At 40.5% G+C, this 24892-nt stretch overlaps 2 protein-coding genes across 3 annotated transcripts in view; one reads left to right on the top strand and one right to left on the bottom strand.

Annotated features, from left to right (window-relative positions):
- Nucleotides 1-17345, top strand: part of rasa1a (RAS p21 protein activator (GTPase activating protein) 1a) — a 28974-nt gene extending 11629 nt beyond the window's left edge. For both annotated transcript variants that reach the window (XM_005722322.2, XM_005722323.2), the window contains exons 2-25: nucleotides 3606-3758; nucleotides 6123-6258; nucleotides 7178-7248; nucleotides 8820-8937; nucleotides 9231-9262; nucleotides 9504-9556; nucleotides 9673-9823; nucleotides 9982-10060; nucleotides 10514-10637; nucleotides 10740-10896; nucleotides 11040-11127; nucleotides 11894-11974; nucleotides 12339-12496; nucleotides 13924-14000; nucleotides 14115-14287; nucleotides 14380-14539; nucleotides 14726-14868; nucleotides 15007-15122; nucleotides 15218-15304; nucleotides 15405-15472; nucleotides 15566-15654; nucleotides 15739-15816; nucleotides 16110-16244; nucleotides 16338-17345. In XM_005722322.2, the coding sequence (XP_005722379.1) occupies nucleotides 3606-3758; nucleotides 6123-6258; nucleotides 7178-7248; nucleotides 8820-8937; nucleotides 9231-9262; nucleotides 9504-9556; nucleotides 9673-9823; nucleotides 9982-10060; nucleotides 10514-10637; nucleotides 10740-10896; nucleotides 11040-11127; nucleotides 11894-11974; nucleotides 12339-12496; nucleotides 13924-14000; nucleotides 14115-14287; nucleotides 14380-14539; nucleotides 14726-14868; nucleotides 15007-15122; nucleotides 15218-15304; nucleotides 15405-15472; nucleotides 15566-15654; nucleotides 15739-15816; nucleotides 16110-16244; nucleotides 16338-16421 (2611 nt within the window). In that variant the 3' untranslated portion in view covers nucleotides 16422-17345. The remainder of the gene's footprint in view (nucleotides 1-3605; nucleotides 3759-6122; nucleotides 6259-7177; nucleotides 7249-8819; nucleotides 8938-9230; nucleotides 9263-9503; nucleotides 9557-9672; nucleotides 9824-9981; nucleotides 10061-10513; nucleotides 10638-10739; nucleotides 10897-11039; nucleotides 11128-11893; nucleotides 11975-12338; nucleotides 12497-13923; nucleotides 14001-14114; nucleotides 14288-14379; nucleotides 14540-14725; nucleotides 14869-15006; nucleotides 15123-15217; nucleotides 15305-15404; nucleotides 15473-15565; nucleotides 15655-15738; nucleotides 15817-16109; nucleotides 16245-16337) is intronic.
- ccnh (cyclin H) lies at nucleotides 17286-23229 on the bottom strand. The gene is made up of 10 exons (XM_005722321.1): nucleotides 22817-23229; nucleotides 22594-22745; nucleotides 22370-22495; nucleotides 22208-22281; nucleotides 20919-21132; nucleotides 20647-20810; nucleotides 20239-20309; nucleotides 19885-19990; nucleotides 17716-17779; nucleotides 17286-17615 (listed from the first exon to the last, which is right to left on the bottom strand). The coding sequence occupies exons 2-10, from the start codon at nucleotides 22708-22710 to the stop codon at nucleotides 17589-17591; spliced, it is 963 nt and encodes a 320-aa protein (XP_005722378.1). The 5' UTR covers nucleotides 22711-22745; nucleotides 22817-23229; the 3' UTR covers nucleotides 17286-17588.
- Nucleotides 23230-24892: the final 1663 nt, after the last annotated feature.

Genomic DNA, 24892 nt, shown 5'->3' on the forward strand with positions numbered 1-24892 from the left:
TAGCTTGCCATCGCCAGTGTGTGAATGGGTGAATGACTGAATGTAGTGTAAAGCGCTTTGGGGTCCTTAGGGAGTAGAAAAGCGCTATACAAATGCAGGCCATTTACCATTTACCATACTGTAACGTATGGGAGTTGCCGGGCTACTGTGCAATATAATGAAAATAGTAATGTTTTTAACATTAGTCTTTAGAAACACACACACACACACAAGCACACACACACACACACACACACACACACACACACGGCCATGGAGCTGTAGTTGAAAAAGTAAATTCCTTATCTTGTGCCGAGCTAAACCAAAACATCATGGTGTTGCTTGATGTTCGTGTTTTGACATGAAAGAGCATTCCTGAAGCTGATAGTAGCACTGTCTCATATCACCATTGCTGTGGCTTATTTATCTCAACACTTCTCCTTTTGTTTAACTATTTGCATCCCGTGTCATCATAGAGGATATATAGCTTACACACAGAGCTGAAGGAAACTTCATCCAATAAAATAGTTTTACTAAATGTAGATGCAAAAGAGCCTAAAGTTTCACAAAAAATCACTTTGATTATACTTTATCATGATGTGACATATGATGTTACAGCTCTCTTTTACCACCATTTAGTGGTCCACTATCCACAATTGTCTCTCTGTTATATGGAGTGCAGCTAGCGAGTTTTCAATGGAGTCATTCGATTACATTTAGATCACACATTTTCTTTTTTGTATTTTGTTGTTGTTCATGGTGGGATGTAGAGCAGGGCAATATGGCCAAAAATATTTATCACAATATATATTTGAAAAGCCCCCAATCAATTTAGTTTCATTTAAACAAGAAGCTGTTTTTTATGTGCATTAATGCTATATAAAAATTTAACAGTGCAAATGCAAGTTCCTTGCTGACAATTTAACCAAAAGGCATTTTCAGTGGAAACTGGCCAACATATCCTGAGCATAACCATGTATAATATCCACAAAAGTTAAAAAGAGGTGTTTTGCAACATGAAACTGCAGTGTGCCAAATAAATAAGTCAAATACGTATTTTTCGGACCATAAGGTGTGCAGAATTATAAGGCGCATTAAGCGACACAATAAGCTAATGTTATGTTGAAGCACAGTACGTATTACTCCGCGAGGCTCCTGACTACGGTAGCCGTAATGATCCGACAATCCATCAAGCATTGCAGCTTCATAGCTTACCAAAGTCACACTAAAAAAAATTTTAACCGATTTTTGGGCGCCGTGTACCACACAAAATCAGTTCAAGGTCAGTAAGCACAACCAGAGTTCATAAGGTGCACCGGATTATAAGGCGCACTTTCGATTTTTGAGAAAATTAAGGTGCTCTTAAAAGTAATAACGACGACCCACTTGCATGTTCTACCCCAAAAAAGTGTTTTGGTGTGTATCTGACGGACAAAAACCAAACCAGTTCCACATCACTGAAGTTGCACCATTTTTAGAAACCAATTCTGGTTCATCTGCTTCATTCAACGATCCGCTTTTGCCCTTCTCATTCTCCGTCACTGCCATGCTTTTTTCGCCATGTACGTATGAAAACAAAGGCTCTGCGCATGCGCGTTTTACCCATTTCAATCGTCATATTTCATTTTCTTATCACTTTCTAATCAGAAGGTCGGTGGTTCGATCCCAGGCTGCATCCTGGCTGCATGCCAAATATCCTTGGGCAAGATACTAACCCCATGTTTGCCTACTGGTGGTGGTCAGAGGGCCCGGTGGCGCCTGTGTCCGGCAGCCTCGCCTCTGTCAGTGCGCCCCAGGGCAGCTGTGGCTACAATGTAGCTTGCTATCGCCAGTGTGTGAATGTGTGTGTGAATGGGTGGATGACTGAATGTAGTGTAAAGCGCTTTGGGGTCCTATGGACTAGAAAAGCGCTATACAAATGCAGGCCATTTACCATTTATCATTGACTAACATTCTACTGTTATACCGTGAACAGTATAGTTTGGCCCAGCCCTAATGGGGTGGACTTTTGAAATCGCTGCATCATTAACCATTAAGAAAGAATTAAAAAGTACAGCTGCTTGAAATGTCTCAATAAGTGCAATTTCAACAATTTATGGGTTGCTATTTTTAGATTGCAGAGGGTCGTTAAAGGCACAATGGCTTCACATGGAGTATTTTGAACAAAGGAAAAAAAACAAAAAAATGACAATTGGAGCAACTTGTTAAGACAAGAAAATACTTCTTGCTTTCCATGTTCACTCATGTTTACAAGTGCTGGCATCAAAGAGGCAGAAATGGCAGTTCATGTTAATGAAACATCAGAATCATTAATTTGTTCTCTGAGATGTCATACTTTGCCACTTCATCTAGTTGGCCACCCTTTGGTGGGCTGGTTCTGGCTCACCGTGTCTTTGTTTGCCACACCCGATTAAAAGTGTGTGTGTGTGTGTGTGTGTGTGTGTGTGTTGGAGGAGTCGTAAACAACTTAAATAACCTCATTCCATAATAAGTGGAGCTTAACTAGCCAGTAGGATGTGGTGGAAAGTTCTTTTTGTCTGGATGTTATTGTTTTCACAGTCATCTGTCTTTGCCTCTCAATGTTATTTTCCCATATTTCCTCAACCGCTTAAGGGCTCCTTGGCCCTTCTCTCTCCAGCTGCTCTCGATTGCCATCTTCAATTCTCGTTATCACCAAAAATCCCCCCCAAACCTCCCTCATGGACACACTCCATCTCCTCTTCAGCAACCTTTCTCCAGCTTCCTGCATGATAGCAGAGTTGATGGCATTTTTCTTTACAAATGGAGACCTGTACTTCCCTAAACCAGATGGGAGCCATTAAGGCCTCCTGTGAAAAGAGCTACTGCAGCACCTCATTCATCCTCTCACCTCTGCATGTTTTCCAGTCACTGCCCTCTGTTCTGAGATGCAACACTGGCCTAAATTTGGAAAAACATGTTAATTTTTTACCCCAACTGGCAGGGCCCTTTCAAATTCAGCCCCACCTGCTGAAATTTTAACCAATGTCGTTCTTAGGTCTTCTGTTTAATTCAGAAAGCAAGACTTAAATAGAGTTACTAAAAACTGAAAAAACCAAACATTTGCTTTTATGAACCTAAACCTTGTCTTTTGAACTAATGGACATACAGTGCTAAAGTTTTAGTTTAATCTCTAGATTCAGTAGAGATTGTAAAGCCTTGATTAAACTTTGTTCATCTGTGAGTCTGTTAGGTTCTGCTCAGGTTGGAATAACATAAATTTCATCATCAGATAAGTTCGCAGGATGGTCAATGCGGACTGGTTTTTGTGACTGTGAAAACTTATCTGCAGAGAAATATCACCACAGTATGTCACTATGCATGAAGCCAAATGGACTTCAAAGAAGTATAGCAGGAATAAATACTCGGCCGTTGAGTTTGTGGCCGTCTGTGTCCAAAACTAGGTATAATCAAGCATTTAGGTTGTGTGCTGCGTGTGTAATGGGTTTATTGTTTTTATATGGCTTTTTTTTTTGAGTTGTAGTTAAATATAGCTTGACTTGTCAACATATTGTTTCATGGTTATAACTTGAGAAATTCTGCGTATAAACACTTTATGCTGCATGTTTCTCCTTGTGGCAATTTCCTTACTGTTTGTTTTCTCTCAGGTGGTACCATGGCAAGCTAGACCGAACCATTGCAGAGGAGCGCCTGCGCCAGGCCCGAAATCCTGGCAGCTACCTCATCAGGGAGAGCGACCGCCGGCCCGGTTCCTTTGTCCTGTCTTTCCTCAGTATGACCAATGTGGTCAACCACTTCAGGTATGATTTTTCTACACCATTCAAACAGAATATAACTCTCTGACTGCTCACAGAACTCTGGAAAGAGAAGTTAATTTGAACCTACTTAGCCTACAGGTGTTTCTATAATTTACAGATAAATCAGAGTGGTTCAGGCCTGAGGTTTAAATAAAATAGGACTGTTATTGATGTCTTATTTGTGTTTACCCTAATAGCCATGTAGACTTTGAATGGCTGTCTAGCATGGTGTTGCTAACATCTGAGACCAGAGAGAAATGTGTGGTTGGAATAGTTAGAGTAGCATGGTGCAACATGAAGTGTTTCATTTTTTTTTCTATGGCATCTCACAACAAGCAGGATCCAAGTTGTAGGAAGTCGCCCTCGGGTAAGATAAAATCTCTGAAGTACTGAAGTTATTTATTACCTGTTAACCAAAAGGGCAGAAAGCTAGAGACTACAACAGAAGGGCAAGTTCAGAGATTAGCCCTTATTTCAACACTGTTAAGGTTTAAGAAAGTAGATTCTGGGGTAGGTCAGCCTTTTTGTCCCACAGATTCAAAGACTATACAGAGCTTAAAAACAGTGTTTTGTCATGGCAGCTTGTACACTTAAATGTTTGCTGCGACCGATGACGCTGAGTGTGTTTGCGTGTAAGGTGGACAAGGTGTTTTTTTTTGTTTTGTTTTTTTTTTATGCAATGTGTGTGGGCGGACTTGATGCAGAAGAAAAATGACACCACACTTGTTTAACAACAGTACCCTGGAGCATTTTACAACCTTACAGTCAATAAAAAAGACGAGAAGAAGATAAGACATTACAGTCTGTCCTTTCCTTCAGTGGTTATGCTATGTTAATATTAACTCTGCAGCTCACCAAGATTCAGGGCAAACATCATCTAATTAAGTGAAAACGACATGATCTCCTGTGGACATATTGCCATGATGTCATCAGTTACGGGAGAAAGGAGCTGCTCTGTATATGATTTATTCGTGTTATTTTAGTGAGTTAGTGTTTGTTAGAGATTTGTGGTTCCGTAACTGGTTGCAGTTCAGAATCCGCTTGTTAAGTGATGACGGGCCAACCCTGCTTCCAGGTCCAAGCTCCTGCTGTGTTCATTAAGGCTGTTGTCTTAACTTGTAATCTTAACTAAATTCTTTATATATTTTTTTTATTTAATATAAACAATCCCCTCAAAATAATCTGTGGTCATCGTAGGCCTCTCTGCCTTTTTATTAGCACTAATCATGTGCATCATGCCTTTAAGCTCAGCTTTAAAACCTTACATACAGCCTATGGACTTACGGTTTGTCAGACACCACATATTTGAATGCTTCAGATAAGAATCTCTCTGAAGCTAACTAAGATTTCAAAAGGACATGAAGCTTAGGATCGAGAATTTTTCATGGTGAGTAATCCAAACCATGCAGGAGAATATGCGTGACTAACCTTGAGCTGTGAATGGATCATCTCCAGTATTCTCTGGTTGTTTGGTCAATTTTCAGCATCGTTTCCTGCCTTTTGATTGCATTTGTCATGTCTTCCACCCTCACACGAACTTTTTTAGAAGGGAAAGTTGATATCAGGGTGTTTATTGTTACCCTAACCATAAATCTGTAGCTAGCCATCAAGTAGCACACCATTATATGCCAGTTAACCAAATTCCAATAATCCTACAAACACTGCCGCTGTTTGGTTTCTGTTTTAATTTATGTCTGAAGTGAGGGCAGAGCTGCACATTTTAGCTAGTTGACTTCTAAAGCTAGTTGACTTCCCGCTAACTTCTAACTCTGTTAAACTTTGTAATTTTTGTTTTGTTTTTTCCATTGGTGCCTGGATGCTAAACTTTAGTGTAACACCTGGAAGGGCACCCACACAGATCAATTTAATTGAGATGAAACAATTTGGGCTGTTTTTAACTCTCAGCGATGCCACAGTATTTGAGTTCAGGAACCGAAGAAAAGTTTGACCTGCTAATAATGTCAGCAGATAGCAGTAAACGTACCCGTACACTGCAGTGATTTTCAGGTTTTTAACCTGTGTCACAATTTCCCATTCATATCTAGTAAATGGGTTTGGGACTGCTGTCGAAACAGACTTAATGGATTGTCTTCAAACGCACAGACTGTCAGCACTGATGTTTCATTGTGTCGGTATGAGCTTACCTTTGCACATATGCATGTGATGAAGCAGTTTATCGTCAGCTGTGTTTACACCAGAGCTGGATGGTGTATCATAGGAACAATGATGGAAGTAATCGATACAGATAATTCAACTGTCAAATAAATGAGAGTTGAACTCTTTTTGATTGTCTTTACTGCCCAGGGGTTTACCTGTACCTAAAGCTAACTGCGGCACCTTCTTTATTGTTATGTTTTCTATTAACAGGATAATCGCCATGTGTGGGGACTATTACATTGGTGGGCGGCGGTTCTCGTCCTTATCAGACCTGATTGGTTACTACAGCTATGTGTCTTGCCTTCTAAAAGGAGAGAAACTGCTATCACCAGTGGCCCCTCCAGAGGTGAGTGACTCCATGGCTGAAGGTATACAGTGTAATTCAAAGTACTGCATTTAAGATAAATGTAAAGTCTTGTAGTGTTCCTCTGTAATTTTATTTGACCCCCGATTTGTTTTGTCACACCGTCCCCAATGTTTCTCAACTCAAAGTAGGCCAAGGTTGTGCTATATTAAAAATGAACTCCTCGTCAGTTTTAAAAATCTTAACATAACGTGAGAAGTTTCTCGTGTGTTGTTTTTGTTTTTTTTTGTTTTTGTGCTGATATAAATGAACTATGACTTTCAGATGGCATATCATTAATGATTTCCTTTTAAAAACTGAAATTGTGATGGTTGGATAGCTGTGTTTAATGTAGCGAATAAAATGTGTGACTGGCAGCTTGTTGAATTAACGGTCTCCTATGCTGTTTTGGAAATAAGTAGAAACGAACTTTCCCCAGGGCTCTATCAAAACTTCAGACCCTTTTTATATATACTTAACAGTGTGCAAAATGGGACAAGAGTAAAGTGTGCATAATGAAACCTAATCTCTTGAAATGTCCCTTAAGAGTTCTGATCTGATAAAACGTGTGAGGGTTGAAAGATGAGTGGAAATGTGCACCTTTTGAGATAACTCGAAGTCAGCCTTCACTTTATTATTTCTTTCTTCCTTTTTTTTACGGCACTTGTTCATTGCAAGAGGAAGTATTTTACGGTCTTCCTTTTCCTTTTTTTCTTTTGCCTTCTGGCAGATTTCAGAACTGTTTAAGGCAAAGCCTGGGCTAATGTTAATTATGCTTTTTAAGGTAGTGGGATTTACCCCAGGGAGCTGTAGTAGAATACTTGATTTTCAAAAATAATTGGAGGATTTTACATGAATATAATTCTGAAAGGTCAGGGCTAAGAATGAGGCTTTTATTCTTTTTTTATTCCTGTTTCCACAGCCTGTAGAAGACAGGAGGCGAGTCAGGGCCATACTTCCATACACCAAAGTGCCAGATACTGATGAGATCAGGTAAGTGTCATGTGTGCACAAAATCTGCTTTTCTTGTCTTGTAGGGCAAAATCCTCGTGTCCCAACCATCACTTTCCTAAAAGTATTTTTTTGAATGTGAACCATAATCTTTTAGTTGCACACGAGCCACAGTGACATCCTAGACCTAAAAAATACCTATTCTTAGCACAAAGAACAGCCTAGTCTTCCTTTCATTTTTGTGGCATGACACAGCAGGCTGGAAAGCACATTATCTGACTGGTGACTGAAAAATGTTCTTGTCCCTGTCATTAAGCTGCAGTAGGCACACTTACTGATGATCCCAGCTATTCCCGATTTCCTAAATCTGATAAACAAATGTCTGAAGTCAACCTCAACGCTGAGCCTGCCAGTGAGCCACAGGCTTAACTGAGCACACATGCAACATTTACTTCAGCTTAGGGGTAGGCGACATGGTTCAAAATTTTATCATGACAATTCAAGAATAATTCCAGTGTCGAATTTATAAAATAGTTAACAAAATATTATTGATGCATGCGGGCAGCAGTTTAAAAAGTAGGTATATGGAGGGCATTTTTTTGCAACAAGTTACTGTTGCTGATCACACACTTCCTAATTTTAAGTGTGACATGAGGCGCCACCAGCCGCAGCATTCTAGTCTAACAGTAGTGACACAGCAAAAGTCAGATTTAAGCACAAAAGTAGCCTACTAAACATTTTAGTTTAACATTACCTAAAGTACCTTAACCTGGTAAGACCTGAACTCTTTCATGGCATGCTTTTTTTTTTTATTTCTCTTTGCTATTTGGGCTGACTGGGACCTGATGAATGTAAAAACAAAGAATTACCTGATTTTTTTTTTTTATTTTTTTTTATTTTTTTTTTGTTTCTGAGGAAAAAGAGGTCCACATAAGAGGACGTTTGTTTTAAATTTCGATGGAACAATGGCAGTGTTCTTATAAGTGGATATCAGGCCCTTGCAGAACAAAATTTAGTGTTTTGGTCTAGACAACCCAAAATGTGATGTCCACATATGTGGATGCCAGTTCCTAGGAGGTTAACTTTAACTCTTCAGGAGCCTGTGCAATATTGTCACATAATAAAACTGAAAGTAATTTTCCACCTGGTATGTTGTATCAAAATCTTAGCTTTTCCACCTTCCACTATTCTTTCTCTCATATGAAGCAGAACTAGCGAATGCTCCGATGATGCTCGGTGGAGTCTAAATCGTCATTGGAGCCTGATACAAGGCTCTTGCTTCAGACATGCCCGGGCTTGTCTCATTGGGTGTACAGTGAATACATGACGTTGCTATAGCAATATTGAGATATGACATTTTTATATTGTGTAAAAAAAATTATGCTGGTATTATCACGAATGAAATGATATGGCACAGCGCTACTTCAGATTTTAGTAACGCTTTATTTCCACACTAAATTATTATTGTCTGTATATGTGTTCACTTTACTGATCCCAAGTTCACATTAAATCACAGTTGAGATGATAGTCCCCTTACAGAGCGACAATGCGATGCAGATAGTGTTGGATAAAGTCTTTCTTAGTTACCTTATTTTGACTTGATCTATTTGCAGCTTCCTTAAAGGGGACATGTTTATTGTTCACAATGAACTGGAAGATGGCTGGATGTGGGTGAGCAATGTTCGCACAGAGGAGCAGGGACTCATTGTGGAGGATTTGGTGGAGGAGGTGGTAAGTACGGCCTGACATTGAGAAGCTCATATCACCTTATTTTTCAAAAGATCTTTATCAAACAATAAAAGTCAATTCGGTGGGAAAAAGAACAAACAAAATTAATAGTGGCATCTGCACAGTAGTGTGCATTAAAAACAAGCACTGCACTAGCACTGTGAGGTGACTGCAATATAGGACACTAAAGTAGGCAAAAGCATAGCACCCACAGTTGGGATGGGATATATGAATACACAAAATAATTGCATGACATTGTAAAAACTACAGACATTTCTGTTTGTGATCATTTTCAGGGCCGTGAGGAGGATCCACATGAGGGAAAAGTGTAAGCTCCATGGCACTGAACTGATTTACTTAGTGTCTGACATCTGTTCTCTTCCATAAAAATCTGTCCTCTCTGTTACAATAATTTATCACACATAATTGTATTACTGTAGTTTATTATTGCAGAAAATGCATCCATACGCGGAGCCTAGTTTGCTTTGTCTTTTAGACATGTGATCACTACTGAGCATTCGGTTAATTGCGTTAATTCAGTCTGTTTTCCTTCTGTTGCTCTCCTACAGCTGGTATCACGGAAAGATCACCAAGCAAGAGGCCTACAACCTTCTGATGACAGGTACACTTTCACTCAGCACTGCAGACTTTACAGTTTCTTTTTGTCCCAAATATGTTGTGAACATTATCTAAACGTCTCTTTTTCCTTCACTTCTTTTGCTCCTTTTAATTTCATAGTTGGTCAAGTGTGCGGTTTTCTAGTCCGGCCTTCAGACAACACACCTGGCGACTATTCCCTCTTTTTTCGCACCAATGAAAACATCCAAAGGTTTAAAATCTCCCCCACACCTAACAATCAATACGTGATGGGGGGGAGGTACTATAACAGGTATGTCTGCCAGTGTGGCTGCCTTCAGTGTGGCGATGCAACACAGTTATATAAAGAAAGTTGAAGTATAACTGTAGCATTTCTTTAATGCAGCATCAGCACATATTGAGGATGCCGACGTAGTTACTGATGAGCTGAGTGTCTTTTCTCTCTGGCAGTGTTGATGACATCATCGACCATTACAAGAAAGAACAGATTGTTGAGGGTTACAACTTAAAAGAAGCTGTTTCAGTTCAGGTAAGCAGTTATATGCTAACGTCATATAGTGAACCTCACTGTATTTTTGACTTAGCAAAATGACATTCGACAGTGTGTTTTTTTTTTTTGTTTTTTTTGTTTGTTTTTTGTGTGTCTGTGTCTCTGAAGATATCAGGGCTTAGCATTTGTGCCACCTTGGAAAGGCAGTGTACAAATTTTTTTCTGAGATGTCATTTTGTTGATATTTGAGGTGAAGTTTTAGAGCTTAAATGAATGCAAGGTGGAGGACTTAACCTTAAATATGTTAAAGTACTACATTTTAATATGATTGGACTCTCAGTGAACAGTAAATGTCAATTTTTAATAAAAACCATCCACACTTCTCTTAATCAATAGACATAACAGATGGAGAAAAGCGATGTAAGCTGGTCGTTTGAATGATGTCATTTTACCTCTGTCCTTATACGGTGTTTGTTTTTGTATTTACTGTAGCACCAGGAACAGGTTCTGACTGACGTGGTGGATGGGAGAGAAATTTATAACACTATCAGACGGAAAACAAAAGATGCTTTTTACAAAAACATTGTCAAAAAAGGCTACCTCCTGATCAATAAAGGTTTGTGTAACGTTGGCTCGTTTTGTCTGGGCTTTTATCTTCTTGTAATATCGTGAGTAACTATTATCTCATTCAGAGTCGAAACTTTGATTTCTCCCACAGGCAAAGGCAAACGGTGGAAGAACCTTTACTTTATCCTGGAGGGTAATGACGCACAGCTCATCTATTTTGAAAACGAGAAAAGAGCCACGAAACCCAAAGGGCTGATCGACTTAAGCGTGTGCTCCGTCTACGGCGTGCACGACAGTCTGTTTGGCAGGTCGGGCTTTGAAATCTAATCAGTGGTTTCATTTTTTACACTTTAAAATCTGAATGCTTAATGATAGCAGTTGTGTAGACATTGTATAGATGGAAATTATTTTTAATCGTTAAAGCATTTTGTCTTCTGCTTTACTTTTTCAGGCCAAACTGTTTCCAGATTGTTGTCCAGCACTTTAGCGAGGAACAGTACATATTCTACTTTGCAGGAGAGGCTACAGAGCAGGCACAGGTAAACAGAGTCAGCACTTTACTGTCACAGAAAATGGTCAAACAAGGCAGAAACGCATACACGTTCTTACAAATATTTTTATACACATACACTTATTTTTCTGAGAGCTGAAAGGTGCTTCTCTAAAAGAACAAGGATTTCAACATCGTTATCTACTTTCGTAGAACTCAACCGACTGGTATTCTTTCCATTTGTCTTCTGCTAGATCAGAGTGCAAATTTATTCCATTATTTATTTTATCTTTCATGTATCATTGTCTAAAGTGGAAGTTAGAATGCTGGGAAGAGAAAAGTAGGAAGGAAGGAAAGAGCTTACGAACATACTGCATCATTTATCAAACCCCTTGAATTAGAGGTGAAACACCACTTTAATCACGTTCTTTGATTTAAAATCTTTCTGCAATGTCATAAAAATGCTCGAAAATGAAAGACTTATTGCTGTAGCTTCAGTTTGACCTGATGGTGGCAGTGTTGTTTCACTGTAGGATTACACATTTACACTGTAGCACCGGTGGAACAGGTTTACTTTAGGACAGCAGTTTTCTCTTGTTTTATATTGTAATATATTCATTATAGTATATTTTGTCTTAGATAAGTTTGGGGCCACAAAACATTTTCAGTTTCCAGATGCAAGTGGCCACCAGTTAGAAATTTCACAATAAGACTTTCATTTTATTCCTTTTTGTGGAATAAATGAGTACACACAGTGTAAATACAGTATTTTTTTTTAATGTTTTGGCCATTTTCTTCTTTCCTTTTTTCTGCAGGATTGGATGAAATGCCTTCAAACCTTCTGTAATAACCTAAGGAAAACCACTCAGCCCACCTCCAACAAGAGGCTTAGACAGGTTTGTATAGCAGCACCCAGTGTGTGGTCATGATGGCAAAGCAACACAGCAGAAGATTAAATCCAGTGAATAAAGAGGCAGCTCTCATTCAGGTGTATGAGCAAGAGAGGGCTGCAATTGTGACATCAACATTTTAAAGTTTAAAATGTATCAAAACGTAATAATATTGTGAAAGATTAAACACTGATTATTAAAATGGCTTGTATATTAATTCTTCTGTGATGAGGCAGTTGTTCTAATTTTTCTGATTAAAGATTAATTCAGTAGTTTGACGAGGTTCTCCTCAAATGTCATGGCATATCAGGAAATCTAATTATTGCAACCCATCAGTGCATATGTTTTAATCTTTATTGCCGTCTTTCAGGTGAGCAGCCTGGTGCTGTACGTGGAGGAGGCGCACAAGTTGCCAGCGAAGTATTTCACCAACCCCTACTGTAACATCTACCTGAACAGTGTCCAGGTTGCTAAGACGCACCCGCGGGAGGGGCAGAACCCCGTCTTCACTGAGGAATTCATCTTTGAGTAAGTTTGTTGTACTTGTTTATTTCTCTCCTTTGGCTTTTGCTGTTATGTTTCTCCCTTCATGTTTTATCCTTCTAATGTTTCCAGCTATTTTTATTGCTTAAAATCACTTCATAGCATACTAGCATCATGCTATATAGCCAGTGTAGTGCCAATGTTTACCACTGTTTGAGAGAGCGCAGATAAGACTGAGGTGTCGAAAGTCTGCAAAGTGAATCTGCCCCAGGACCATGTAGGAGTGGCATAGTTAACAGGAAAGTACGGTGATTCACATATTCTGCCTAAGGAAACCCATACCTTTATGGCCGTACACATTAACATTGTCACTGAATAAACAAGCTGCACCGATGGCATTGAACATCGTTTTTTTGTTGTTGTTGTTGTTTTTTTTACACTTTTGTAATTTGGATATTAGCTCATGCGACTGACATCCCTCTCACTCGCAGAGTACATGTCATGCTTCAGTTCATCTCATTGTTGCTTAAGCAGCTTCCAGCCTGATTTAGCCACTTTTCATGTCACTATAGCGACAAAGAGTCTTGCACTGTGGCCAGTGCTGCTGTTTGAGCAGGGTTCTTGCTCTCCTGCCAAAGATGCACATCTTTTTGTGTCTGCTCTGTTCAGTGAGTGGCAGAGAGGAGCTGAACCCTTGAGTCAGCGGTGTACATACATGCAATGTTTTTCATCTGGTTTGTTAATGCAGGCAGAGGCCTTACACTCTGGAAAACACACACACACACACACTTTTTTTGTTTGAATTATTTGACATGTAAATGTAGCTGAAATTAAAACTCAGCTTTTGTCCTTAAGTTGATGTTTGGTGGACCCTTTAATAAAATGCTTTTTCTTGTTTCTCACTGGCTGCACATGCAATGAACTAGAAAAGTGTAACATGCAAAAAATACACATCTAACATCTGTGATGTTTATCTGAATAGATACCTGAAGACATATATCTCTCATCTGTATGGCACTGTAGCTGCTATTATTGCTCTTTTGATTCTTCTGAGCTCTCAGTCTGCAGTAATATAAATGACCTGGCATTTATATAAATACAAGAGCACGCAAAGGAGGAACACAGCCTGAAACCAAGTGAACGATTTGTTCACAGACTATAATTTCTTTCTCATTTTTTTTTTTTGTTTTAGTATTATATTCCATGTAAATGTAGTCATTGTTTTACAATTGGAGCTGAAATGCTGTGCATGTGATATTAGTGAAGTTGAAGTGTTTGCTACATAGCAAAACATTAATGTGGCAACATAACAAGATACACAAACAGATTAAAGCATATTCCCATTTATATGTACATATGTTAACAGATAATTTTGAAAACGATGCACTTGAATACCGGTACTGTACATTTGAAATGAGCAGTGTGTGTGGTTCCTGGTTTAGAGAACGATGTGTTTATCTCTGTTGTTTCAGTGACTTGTCCAGTGAAATTAACAGATTTGAAATCAGCTTGAGTAACAAAACGAAAAAGAGTAAAGAAAATGACATCTGTAAGTAACAGCTTCAAGTTTTAAAACAGATTCAAATCTGCATTTACTTTATTTCCGTTATCTACCCTTTTCTCTCCGTGTTCATCGATGCCTCAATGTCTCTTCCCTTCTCAGTGTTCATGCGCTGCCAGCTAAACCGGCTGCAAAAAGGCCAGATGATTGACGAGTGGTTCCCTCTCAGCTCCTACGTTCCTCTGAAGGGCATTGAGCCGGGCTCCTTACGCGTACGTGCCCGCTACTCCGTGGAGAAGATCATGCCCGAAGAGGAGTACAACGAATTCAAGGAGGTCTGAACCACTGAAAAGTGGCTTTGATTGCAACGTCTATTAACGGTCTACTCGGTTGTTGACTTTATGTCCTTGTTGTGCATCCTTTGCAGATAATCTTGCAGAAGGAGTTTTATGTCGTCTATGCTTTGGCACATGTGTGTGGTCAGGACCGCTCCTTACTGGCAAGTCTCCTCCTGCGGATCTTCAGGCACGAGAAGACTGAAGCCCCACTACTCAGGACACTCAATGACAGAGAGATTAGCATGGAGGGTAGGAGTCACTGCTATTGTAATCTAAAGATAGGAAGGCTTAGGCATCTAAATAGATTGGTTTTAAAGAATTATGAAAGAATCATTTCATTGAAAGCTATAAGTGACAATCATGTTGCTTAGTAACTGGGAAGTTGTCGTGTCCACGCATTTTAAAAACCCTTCTCTGCTTATGCATTGCTACCAGATGAGGCCACAACATTGTTCAGAGCGACTACACTGGCCAGCACACTGATGGAGCAGTACATGAAGGCCACAGCAACACCCTTCGTCCACCACGCGCTCAAAGACACCATCCTCAAAATCATGGAGAGCAAACAGTCCTGCGAGGTAAACGCCTGCTAAAAATGTTGCATTAAGTGTTGATACCGTACAATAAGGTGAAATATTTATCTTGTTGAATTTATTTGTCTATTTCCCCGCCAAATTTCGGCCTAAATCTACCTTTTTTTTAAAATTGTTTTTAAGTTGAACCCTTCAAAACTGGAAAAGAATGAAGATGTGAATATGAATCTGGGGCATCTCCTCAACATACTGTCTGAGCTGGTGGAGAAGATCTTCATGGCTGCTGAGATCCTTCCACCGTAAGCTCATTTACCCTCACACAGCAGAAAATCAAACCACAAGTCCAAGGAACCCAAAAAAATCAATTCAGGTGTCTCTATAATTACTTTTTCAGTACTTTGAGGTACATCTACGGCTGTCTGCAGAAGTCTGTGCAACAGAAGTGGCCCACCAACACGACCATGCGAACGAGAGTTGTAAGGTAGACAAACTGCAAAAAAAAACACCGATTTTCTTTGAGAGTATAAATGTTTGTTTATTATGTTTCAATATCTTATTATGCTTATCGATTCCTTTTCTAGTGGCTTTGTCTTTCTAAGACTGATCTGCCCCGCCATCCTCAATCCCAGAATGTTCAACATCATTTCTGGTGAGCATCTGCTGAAAAGCGCACACGCCATATCATCTTTGCTCACTCTGTGACTTGCCACTGTGCATTTGACACTACTGTTCCCTTTTGCAGATCCTCCATCTTCAACAGCAGGCAGGACCCTCACACTGGTGGCGAAGTCTGTCCAGAATCTGGCTAACCTGGTTGAATTTGGTGCTAAGGTATGAATTCTTTCATTCAGCTTTTATAGGAAGGCACGTGTCGAGATTTGTCTGGATTTGACAGTTGTCTCTGCTCACGAACAGGAACCCTACATGGAGGGTGTAAACCCTTTCATCAAAAACAACAAACACAGGATGATCATGTTTCTGGACGAGTTGGGGGTGAGTCACATTTGTTGCCGAAAGCTCAAAAGATTAGTGCATTTAAATGCTTTGTAGTTTTATAAAGTAAAAGTAAAGTACTATTAAGATATCTTAGCAATTCAGTGTGTAGTTACATCTCTTTACATTGACAAAAGCTCTAAATTGAGTGGGCGGTATGTCATCGCTGCTTTTTGACTATTGGTCAAATTAAGAAAGTAGCTTAAATACTACATTGACCTTAGGGAAATTATAAAAGGATACCTTTTCATAAGCTTTGAAAAACTTTAAGAAACTCTTAACTGTGTTTCTAGAATGTGCCTGACCTCCCTGAAGCCACGGAGCACTTTAGGACGGACCTGTCCCGGGACCTGGCCGCGCTGCACGAGATCTGTGCCACACACTCAGACGAGCTCCGGACGCTGAGCAACGAGAGGGGCTCAGGACAGGTTAGAGACCGCTGCCACATTCTCGCACAGAGACATCAATTAATGTCGTCCTGTTTCACGAGGCTCATTTATCTCCCCGTTTGATCTCCGCAGCATGTATTGAAAAAGATGCTGGCCATCACAGAGCTCCTCCAGCAGAAGCAGGCTCAGTATGCCATGTCCAACAGCAACAGGTAGTACTGCACTCTTCCTCTCCTCCCATCCTCCCCATCCTTGCGTCAAGTCTCCGAGTGCAGCCCGGTGGAGACATGGCATGCTCTACCCTCATCACCATGGCAACCCATCCACCATTCTCCATCATATCTTCCTCTGATAGTCCTGCCCATCCCACCCACCTGCCATCTTGTCTCGTTCACCACAAGAGAGCTATGCAACAACAGCAGCTGAGTACAACAGGCGACGGCGTACTTTAAAAAATAAATAAAAAAACAAAGAACTTGCACCAGTAACTGACAGCTGTATGCACAATGCAAATATTTGTTCCCCTCCTCCATTAACTGTGATTTGGGTACATTTATTCCTTTCATCACTGAGGCCAAATGCTGAGAGGGGCTTTTTGTACCCAGTATGTGTTTTCAATAGCACAGGTTGCCAAAGTGCCCCCCCACCCCTCCCCTCCTACTCAATATGAGGAAACTGACAAGGAGATGCTAGTTTTCCTCAGACCCCTTTACTGGAAACTGGATTACAAGAGATGATGCTTTTTTGTAATTAGTGACTTATTTGAAGGTGGTGACAATATCTGCAAAGTACTGAAACAAGCATCTCTGTATGTCTGTGGTTTGTTTTTGTTTTTCTTTTCTAGATTGGAACAAAGTCTTTCGAAAAAAGAAAAGTATGGTTATTTTATATTAATAAATTCTCTTGCTGGAATCATGAGTATATACATGAGAAGAGCTGCATTTTTCCCAATAATTGTATCAGCTATTTTTTGATTATCTGGTTGAGGCTTTTTTTCTTTTTTTTTTTTGAAACTTCAAGACACATAATCAGAGAAACCAAGTAAAACAAAAGTGTTTACAGCAGTAAAAAGAAAAAAAATTGGGATAGTACAGACTGTATCAGACATGCATGCACTCATTAAACTGTTTTTGTAAAGTAGATTACGGAGTGGGTTTTTCTTTTGGTCTCCTGATTTGAAGGAGGAGAAATGTGTGCACATGGTGTCATGTGACATAGAAATATGTAGAAAACTCTTTATTAAAAAAGCAGAAGAGAGAGCAAACAAACAGCTGACTGCAATTATGACACGAACACCTGCATTTATGTCACATCCCTTTACAGTAAAACACTGGAATTAATGTGTATATATAATAACTTTAAACTCTGCTCAGTTGCACAAGTCTAGATGAGGTCTTCATCAGTCCATTCCTGAAATAAAACAAAAGTCTAGATTTAGAAAGAATTGTTTAAAAAAAAAAAAACAACAACAAACAAACGTTAAACTGAGAATAATGTTGGCCTGCCTCACCTCTTCTACCAACCGTGGTTCTTTTGCTACATGGCCATCTTCTTCATATCCTCTCTTTCGTTTGCTGCGATGGGGGGAAAAAAAAAGAAAATAATTTAGCATGTAGGTGTAAAACTAGTTTTGCAAACACTTCTGCAAATCGCAAGTGTTGTTTTGCGAGAAATAACCGTCCCACATCTTTGCTGTTAACTGTAACTTGTCAACTCTGTCGTCGACTCATTTCGGTAGTGTGAGACCTCTAGTGTGTAGTGCCCCTCCATAATCACTCTTAGTTGCATTTTGTGTTTCTCTTCATTATTTTAGTTTCTATGACTTCATTTAGACTCTCTTCACGCCATGTTTGCAAGCCACACACGACTGGCGAGGCCATCTGTCTGGAACATTTTGATGCACAGCAAACAAAGTCCCTTTCACAAACGTGTTCGCTTTATCTTACAGGACAGAGTGCACCATCATGTCACTCGCTGCTGCCATCCAGGTAATGTGAGTTTTCATACGATTTTTCACCTGAGAATCAAAAGTGTGGCGGTCGGGCCGCACAGCCAGCCAAAGCGAGGCCTCATCATCCCGTGAGGTGTAGAACCGAAGACTGGAGCGAGTTTGTACTTTCCAAGCATGTGGCCTAGATTCCTGGCGGTATAAATGCAATACGGCTGTTCTCCATGGGAAACCCACTTGCTGCGTTTCTGAATGCTGTCCTTCCAAAGCCCTTCTCGAAATGCTTCAAACGATGACGCCGTGTTTAAAGATGGGCAAAAAGCCTCAAAGATTTCTGTGAAGATCTGAGAGACTTTACTGCAGACTTTTTTTTTTTAATCCTTGCTATTCCTGCCACTCCCTCAAAAATAAAATAAAAAAAACCTGAGCAGTTACAGTTGGTAACTGACATAGAACCAGACAAATAGGGGGTTTGGTAGGGAGGCTACCTGATGGGCCAACTTCTGTCTCGTGATGACACAGGAGAAAGGAAATCCAAAGCATTGAAGTAGCGTTTTTTTTCTGCCATCATCAGGGAATTCAAACATAGCACCTCTTGCCAAGACAACACGAGCCTTAACGCCCTTTCTACTCACTGTCCTCTCACCCACGTCGCCTGATTTTTTACAATAAGCTCTTCCTTTAAACCATTGACGACTTCCAGTCTGTGTGTGAACTTTGACGCAGCAACGGGAGTCACTTGTTACTTCTTTTTTTGGCTGTTTTTTTTTTAAATATGCTGCTTTGTTTATTGATGTTATATATTTAGGCTTGTATAGAGAAACTGTGTTTGTGTACGATTACAGCTGAAAGGTAGTCATAGGAGTTTGTAGGAGATACCTGTAACCCATCCTGTGCATGTGTAATCCTGACGGATCCTGTTATTGTGTGTGGGCCTACATATATGCTGCTCTAACGACTTTCACCGGAACTCCCCTTTATGCCTTTTTGGACGTTTAAAAAAAAAAAACAAAAAATACAAAAACAAAAAAAAAAGAAGAATCTTTCACACGTTGCAGTCTCTCTCTCTCTCGCTTTTCCCTCCACCAACAGGTGGCGTTTCAGTACATAGATCCACCCGGAGAAGTCATGCCACGCACAGATTTACCAACTTCAACGTCATAACGGTTGGCCCCGTGTGCCTCGTCATGATTCGAGCAGCTGCAAAAGTCTGAATCTGTGCCTGTCATAGCGCAAAAGTTTACCACAGTTTACTGTAGTTGCACTTAAGATACCACGGACCTCACCGAGTGTTAGCAGACATCTGGCGACAGATAAGTGACATAATGTCTACTAACATCGCCCAGAACAACAAAAAAAACAAACAAAACTCCTCATCAGCTATACCAATATCAGCTGTGCTACATGGTATAGATGATGTACTTTCTGTATTTCATACAGCTGATGATAATGATGTGTAATCCTTTTTATTTTTCTACCTGATTACTGAACCTTGAACCTTTTGCATCTTAGATACGACAACCTGGCTAAAATAAAACAATATATACCTGGACTTAGTCGCTTGTTTGTGTGTGCCAGAGTACTACGTGACATTAAGTGTTATTTTTCTTTCTACATACACATGTACACACTGATCAGCTTTATATATTCTGATTTTAATATCACAATGTTTAACTGTTGGAAAGTATCACAAAACAAAAAAAACCAAGGGAGTTAATGTCGTCTCCTTACTTGCTTGAACTGGCAAATTCGGCATGGATCCTCTCCAGCCTCTGTTTGGAAATATTCACCTCCTCTAGTTTAGGAGGCTCATATTTCTTCAGGAGGGTTTTCATTCCTGAAAAAACAAAGCAGCAAGTTTGAAAGCGCATTCTTTGCCAAGGCCCTGTTTTGTAGCTCTAAGGCACATGAGTTGGATTGGCATTTAAAATGTATTCAGTTCTTCCTTTACTTGTGCAATTCAGCATAATAGTTTCTGTATCGTGCAGTCAATCGGACAGAACCGCAAGAAAAAGCCTCTGGAGAAGCTAAAACAGCTCAATATCACCATCTTGTGGTGTCAACTTGAAGGTGCGGTTTACTCACGTCTCATGGAGTCGTACATCTTTGAGAGCGTCTCCTTCTCCTCTTTCAGTCCTAAGCACTGGGTCAGGTAACTGGGCAGGAGAAATAATACATAGAAGGGATCGGTCTTGATTAACATACGAGGGACAAACTTCTTCAGAGAAATTACATTTTAAGGTTTTTTTTGTTCCTGATTCAAATTTTGCTTTTGTAATGTATTTGCTGTACATATAAATTAACTAAGCCAGCCAATAATCACTCTGGACTTTATGATGAAATCTTAAATTCTAAACATTATCTAACATTTAAATTTTTTTTCAACCATGAGGAAGATTCGATTCATAATTAGACATAATATTTTAAATCCGTGTTTGAAATTCAAACTGACCACTGTCACCTGGTTACTGATTTAAGAACTTTGTGTACTACCTCTCCATGTTAAGACCGGCTCTCGAGGCGCTGTTCAGAATAGCTGTCAGAGCGATCTGGGAGGGAGAAAAAAGTAGTCCTGCATCTGTCATAGCTGCCTGTGTCAGAAAGTCATCGGCAGTCTTCCTCAGTGACTCTGGGCTTTCCAGTGTAGGGTACCGGGTCTGGAAAAAGCGATATTTTCAAATGAAAACTTAAGTAAGCGAGATTAGGGCAGTAGTAGTTTCCGTCTTCGTGTTTATAGTGTGAAGCAGTCATAAGAGCACACCCACCTTGAGGTCGATGAGCAGACCTTCCATGGGTCTGTAGGGGTTGTGGACCACCAAATGAAAGTTGAGCTGCTGGATTAGCAGTAGCTCATACTCCAGGATCTGCTCCAGAACCCTTTCTTGTCCTGCTGGGGTCTCCTGTACAAGATTGCCCACAAACTGGGTGCAGGACACATTGAATTCATCTACTTTGCAGGCCAGGTATGTACACGTCAGCCTAAAACAAGTAACAGGTTGCTTAGAACAAGGCTGAAAAAACATTCTATAATTAACTCATTATTCAACACGACATGAAGGTTAAGTGGTTTAAGTGTTAGTTAAATAAATCATTTTTATACACAGCAAATCATTCAGTGATCCTCCCCCTATGCCCTATGGATGCTGCACTTTTATCTTGGAAGGAAACATTCCCATTAGGAGGAAAGTGTATAGCAGGAAGTAGGAGATCACTGAGAACAACTTTGGTTAAGATCGAAGAGGAAAAAAACCCCCACAAAAAAACAAAAACAATTTATTATGAGGTCAGGTAAAATTATGATGTCAAAGAAAAAGAAACAGCGTGTTTAGAGAATCTGTCTGCACTTAGTCTAGACGACTTGATAATGTGACTGTGGGTGACGATCACATGGGTCACCCCTGTTAACACTGAGCACAGATTACGAAACACCTGAGATGCTTTGCTGCCACATACTCTTACGCGTTTCTCATCCTGACATCTGCCCACATCATCTCTCTCCACTGAAGATCAACTTTGACTCTTGAATTGAGGCTTTCCACACACCTGACATCACATTAATTTACGATAAGAGACCACCAAACTGAGTTACACTACAACCGTCGCATCGCTTTGATCGTTTTAATAAAACAGTTCAAAGTTTGCCTGCGAGTTTAACAAACTGGGAATTTCTGAAACACACCAAGAGATGTATGCTTCTGTGTACAATCTACACTGTAAGGATGTCACCTCGTAGCCACAAACCCCTCTGAAACCCTACAGCATAACCTATGCAGTAACCTGATGTCCACCTCTCTGCAAAGCTACGCATCGTATTGAGTCAGCATGCAACTTTTGTAATTGGCCTGCTCAGCACCGTCGAGTCTTTTTTACTACTGTCGACTACTTTTTTTCACCTCAGTGTTTGAATTTATTAAAGTCAATATAAGGACTCACATGTCAACAAATTCTTAGAGGGAAACTGCCAAACCTATCAGAAACTTTCCTCAACAGACACTTCCTTTAATGTGTCACCTCAGTGCTGTTCGTTTTCCTTTCACCGACCAGCAGTACTTACATGATAATCCTGGGGTGGTACTCCATGACGGAGTTGCTCAGGTAGAATCTCCTGAAGTACATGAGGGCTGTACCCTGCAAAACGAGAGAAAGGCACGTGGTTCACAGATGTCCTCGAGGTCACATGGCTCTGTTCAAAGAAACCGCATGCATACATACATACCACCACAGACTTTGGCATTGTGGGCTTAAAAGCATTGCAGAATTCCAGCAGCCTCCTCTCATAGTGCCGAAATAGGACGTCTTCCTCATGACGCTGCAAGAACATGGACTCACTCACCCCGGGCTTCTTCAAAGAGGAGGGAGTGAAGGTAACTGTCAAACAGACGTTCATGGACTACATCTTTGGTTCAAATATGCCTAATGACATTTTTAATCGCAGCTTACCTTCCCACTTTCTAGGGCCTTGTTGCGGAATTTCTGATTAGCCTTGCACCTCATATGCTCGAGTTCATCTTCACTTTTAAAAATCCAGTATTTCTTCTGGGAGCTGTTGTGAAACATGTCGCCTGTTGTGGAGAACACCGCAACAAAACTGCCTGATAAAAAAAAGAGAGTCAACGTTAGCCTGCCGTCCAAACTTTGATAAATCTGAAATAAAATAACTTACAGTTGTTGAGCGTAATTGAAGGTCAGTCCATCCACGACACCGATGCTGCGTGAAAATAATTTTCTACAAATGAGCGCGTTTAATGCCTCAAGACAGTTCAAAACTAACGTCTTAACAAGCGGACTGCGGCAATAACAAATCCCACGCGCGTCGCCATTGGATTACGTCGACCTCGTCGGTTATTGATGACGCACGCAAACACACATACACATATACGCACACAATCTAAGTCATATTTAGGGACGTTTTTGGCAGTTTTAGACGGGAATGCCACTTGAAACGCGCCGAATGGCTTCAATTTATGTCTAATTGGGGTAGTTTCGGTCCCCAGAGGCAACAGCGTCCCCAATGAACGGGTGTGTCAGCTGATATAGGTCCCCAATTTTGACAGAAGTAAACACACACACGAACTCACACACACAAGCAAACATACTCCAGAAAAAAAAAGAAAAAAACAGGAGGTTGGAAAGAAAACGAATGAAGCGCCATGAAGACGTTTCACCTCCCACCCAAGAGATTTCTTCAGATGATATCCCACCTTTGCAGGGTCACGTGTGCTAGGCCGGTTAGAAATAGCTGCCACTTTTGACAGTCTGTAGCGTTGAAAGAGGTGTCTGACCTTATGTGTCCTCTTCACTTGGGTTAGCACACGCTAAATAACCCAGAATAAATAAGCATGTAAACCTTGAATAAAGGCCCGCATTAACAGCAGCTCCCTCCTCCTTCTTCTTTAAATGAGCCAGGACAACATAAAGTTCACACTGCTAAAGCTGGTTTGTGACTATATGTTAGTTAAAATCAAGGATTTTGATTATTTTTTAGTGGGGGGTGGGGAAAAAATGCGCAACAGAAACGAAATCACACGGTATGTTTAGACAGAGCCACTCAACCCCCCACCCGTGTTTCCGCACGCCCTCATTTGCATAAACATGAGTAATTTATGAATAATAAATGCCCTTGCATTCAGCGGGAGCCGTTAATTTGCATATCACCACAGCTACAGTTTTATTTCCTTAGTGCGGCGTTATCATGAAGCCCTTCGAGCCTGCATAAAACCAGGCTCAAAGAAATGACGCTTTAACAGGTATGTGCGCACTTGGGACTATTTTATATAATCTTAACCTTTTTCTCTACAGGCGCTTTCCGTGTGAACGCTCGCGTCTGAGCTCTGTCTGTGATAGGCTTGTGCACAAGGCTACGGCGGGCTTCTACACTAGCCATCGCTCGGTCTTGCCCTGTAAATTGCATAAACATGAAGTGCCGATGCATTATTGATGAGACCATTGCAACGTTTACTGTATGTGCGCATATGTGTGCGTGCGCGGGACTGACTGTGCATGCACGCTTGTGTTGTCAGCCTAACACCTCTGCCTCTGCTATTTCGCATAATTCTGCAGTGTGATGACTTATTTTTGTCTTTCTGTGTTGTGTTGGACTATCTTGAAGGTTTTTGTTTGTTTGTTGTTGTTTAGTTTTTACATTTCTGCTGTTTAATTTGTCATTTATATATGTATGTGTAGGGTTTTTTTTTTTCTGTTTTGAGACTTCATCACTTCATCCTGTGCCTTCACTATTTACAAAAGAAATGCTGGCTTGATGGTGAGGCAGCAAGTGAAATCTGCCTCCCCGTGAGTGTGTATGTTCATGTGATGGGTGATTTGAAGGGAGAGACACCACAGTTTTAGGTCAGGTGTGTGTGTGTGTGTGTGTGTGTCCCTGTGAGTAACGGTTGCTCCTATGCAATCTGACAGGCAGTGTTTTATGGGAAATCAAACTTGGGTGATTTTGTTGCATTGCCAGATCAACTGAATGATCTTTGAGCCTCCCTGATCGAGTTAGACTCATCATCCCAGAGTCGAGCCCACACTCCTGCCTGTTATATTTCAGCCGCATATGAAAACCTTTTCAGGCGTGCTGAAATGATTGCTATTCACGGACACAAAGTCAGCTAAAATTCAGCCGCCGATGCCGTGTGAACCATCACCTCGCCTGTACGCAGCTTTGTAAACTATTCATGGCGGTGATAATGCTGAGGAGGGAGGCGAGGAGAAGCTGGAGGAAGATAATCCCCACCCC

This window comes from Pundamilia nyererei, unplaced genomic scaffold (genome assembly GCF_000239375.1).
Source record: "Pundamilia nyererei isolate P.nyererei 1_Seehausen unplaced genomic scaffold, PunNye1.0 scaffold00006, whole genome shotgun sequence".
Lineage (NCBI taxonomy): Eukaryota > Metazoa > Chordata > Actinopteri > Cichliformes > Cichlidae > Pundamilia > Pundamilia nyererei.